The following is a 2,049-nucleotide window of genomic DNA, read 5'->3' on the forward strand; positions in this document are numbered from 1 at the left end:
TGAGGAGAGCACAGCAGGGTGGGGGCCGAGCTGGGCCCATCTGTTTCCAGCTGCGGGAGGGGGCACAGAGCAGCTCGAGGCTGTGCTGCCTCCAACAGACAAAACCCCGGCCCAGCCTGGGCTGCGCTCAGCCTGTTGCTGTCCTAAATCTAAACCATACTTACTTTTTTGCTAAGAGACTCCTTGAAGGGCTCTGGGATGCTGTGAGTAATATTTTTGGGGTGTTTACACGACAGCATGGTTTCTGTCTCCCAAAAAAAAAAAAAAGACTCTGAGGGTGGTTTTTGTTGTTGTTGTTCTGCACTCATGAGTCACTTCCAGAGGGGAGCGGGAGCTGACGCCTGTTTTTTGAAAAGCCTGAGAGGTCTGAGCGTGGCTCCTCGTGCTGCACGTCCTGCCTGCACCACTCCAGCCCCCCAGGGAGGCTCAGCACCCCAGTGCCCCTGCAGCCTCAGTGTCCTGGCTGCTCCAGCACCGTCCGAGTCGGAACCAGGTGCTCCAAACTGGGCATTATCGTCCCAGTGGGAAGACGGTGCCTCCATCAGCGCCCGTGGGCTGGGCACACAGCCCCCTGCCCGCCCCTCGCTGCCCTCTGCCACACCTGGCCATGGTCACCTGAGGGGCAGGGCAGGTGTCCCACGGGGTCACCAGCAAGCCCCAGGGCTGTGGCAGCAATCCTGCTCCCTCCCGCCTGGAGCTCATCCTCCTGGCTCCTGGGCTGGGAGCTGGGTGTGGAACCACCCCCACAGCTCTGGAAAAACAGGTTTTCCTTGCACCCCTGGGAAGCAGCGAGGTGGAGAGGGGAAGATGGAGCCTTTCCATCCGTGGGATTTCTCCAAGACCAAGAAAAGCCACCCAGCCCTTTGGGACACACAGAGGGGAGGGGACAACCTGTGCCTGTCTCTAATCCCAGCTGGGTGGCAGGAGCAGGGGCAGGGGTGCTGCACCTGCCCTGGGGATGCCTGCACCCCTCTTCCTGGGCCCTGGCACCTCCCTGGGGATGCCCAAGGTCCTTGGTGCCACCACTCCTCCTGTTCCAACTTGCCAGTGCAGCAGCATGTCTGGGATTTTGAGGGCTCCAGATTAAATCTGGAGCCACTCCCCTCTTTTTGGGGAAAGGTGCCAGGCTCTGTGGGAAGGGCTGGCCAGGCTGCTGCTCCCCAAATGCCTGAGGGGACCCCCAGGAGCCGCCTCAGCACCAGGCACTGGCTAATTCTGCAGGGTGGATGTGCCATGGGCTTGGGGCAGGACACTGCCCTGCAGCCAGTGCATTTTGCTCCCTAGTCGGGGCTGGGAGGATGCAGGCAGCACCTCACCTGCCCCAGGGCGAGGGCTGGGGGGACAGCACGGCTGGCATGGCAAGCCAGAGCTATCACTGACTGACCTTCCTCCCTCCCACTCCTCCTCACCGCTGCTGGGACAGACGATGAGCGAATCCAGTGCCAAATCAAGCCAGCCCCTGGCCTCCAAGGGGGAGAAGGATGTGTCAGAGAAGAGAGGTCGAGGGCGGCCCAGGAAGAAGCCACAGGTATGTGGTATCCCCTGGGAGGAAGGGATGGCCTGGCACCCCAGGGTACAGGACAGCAGGAAACCCACCCACACCTGCATCCCCCAGTGCAGTCCCTGTTACCCTCCTTCTGGCAGCACCTCCCAGTGCTCAGCAGCAGCAAAACCCTCCCGGGGGGCTCCAGAGCCCCCCAGCCCTGCAGCACCCAGAGCTCCTCCCAGCCCTGGCAGGGCTGGGGGCTCCCCTGCCCCTCCCCAGGCTCGGCTGAACCTGCCTTTGCAGACAGGCTAATTAAAGCCCCATTAGCAAAAGCTGCTCAGAGGGATAAGATGCTGCTGGAGCCTTTATAGTGCCAACCCCCCCTCAGTCCCCCCGGGGCAGGTGGAGTTCCTGTGCATCCTTTTCCTGCAGAAAAGGTGATTTGTGTGTTCCCTGAAGCTTCCCAGGCTGTGGCACCAGCTGAGCTCAGGGACTGGGCCGAGGGGCCGTGGGCACTGTCTGGCTGAGCCGAGAGGCTGGTGCTGGGGAGGAACAGGTCACGT

The 2,049-nt window shown here is 61.9% G+C and overlaps 1 protein-coding gene across 1 annotated transcript in view; it reads left to right on the plus strand.

The window, feature by feature from the left end:
- Window positions 1-1,426: 1,426 nt before the first annotated feature.
- The window catches only part of HMGA1 (high mobility group AT-hook 1), a gene marked incomplete at its 3' end in the record, with an annotated part of 1,495 nt that continues 872 nt past the window's right edge, over window positions 1,427-2,049 (plus strand). The window contains exon 1 of the mRNA XM_009077649.1: window positions 1,427-1,528. Within this exon, the coding sequence (XP_009075897.1) occupies window positions 1,427-1,528 (102 nt within the window). The remainder of the gene's footprint in view (window positions 1,529-2,049) is intronic.

Source organism: Acanthisitta chloris, unplaced genomic scaffold (assembly GCF_000695815.1).
Source record: "Acanthisitta chloris isolate BGI_N310 unplaced genomic scaffold, ASM69581v1 scaffold30486, whole genome shotgun sequence".
Lineage (NCBI taxonomy): Eukaryota > Metazoa > Chordata > Aves > Passeriformes > Acanthisittidae > Acanthisitta > Acanthisitta chloris.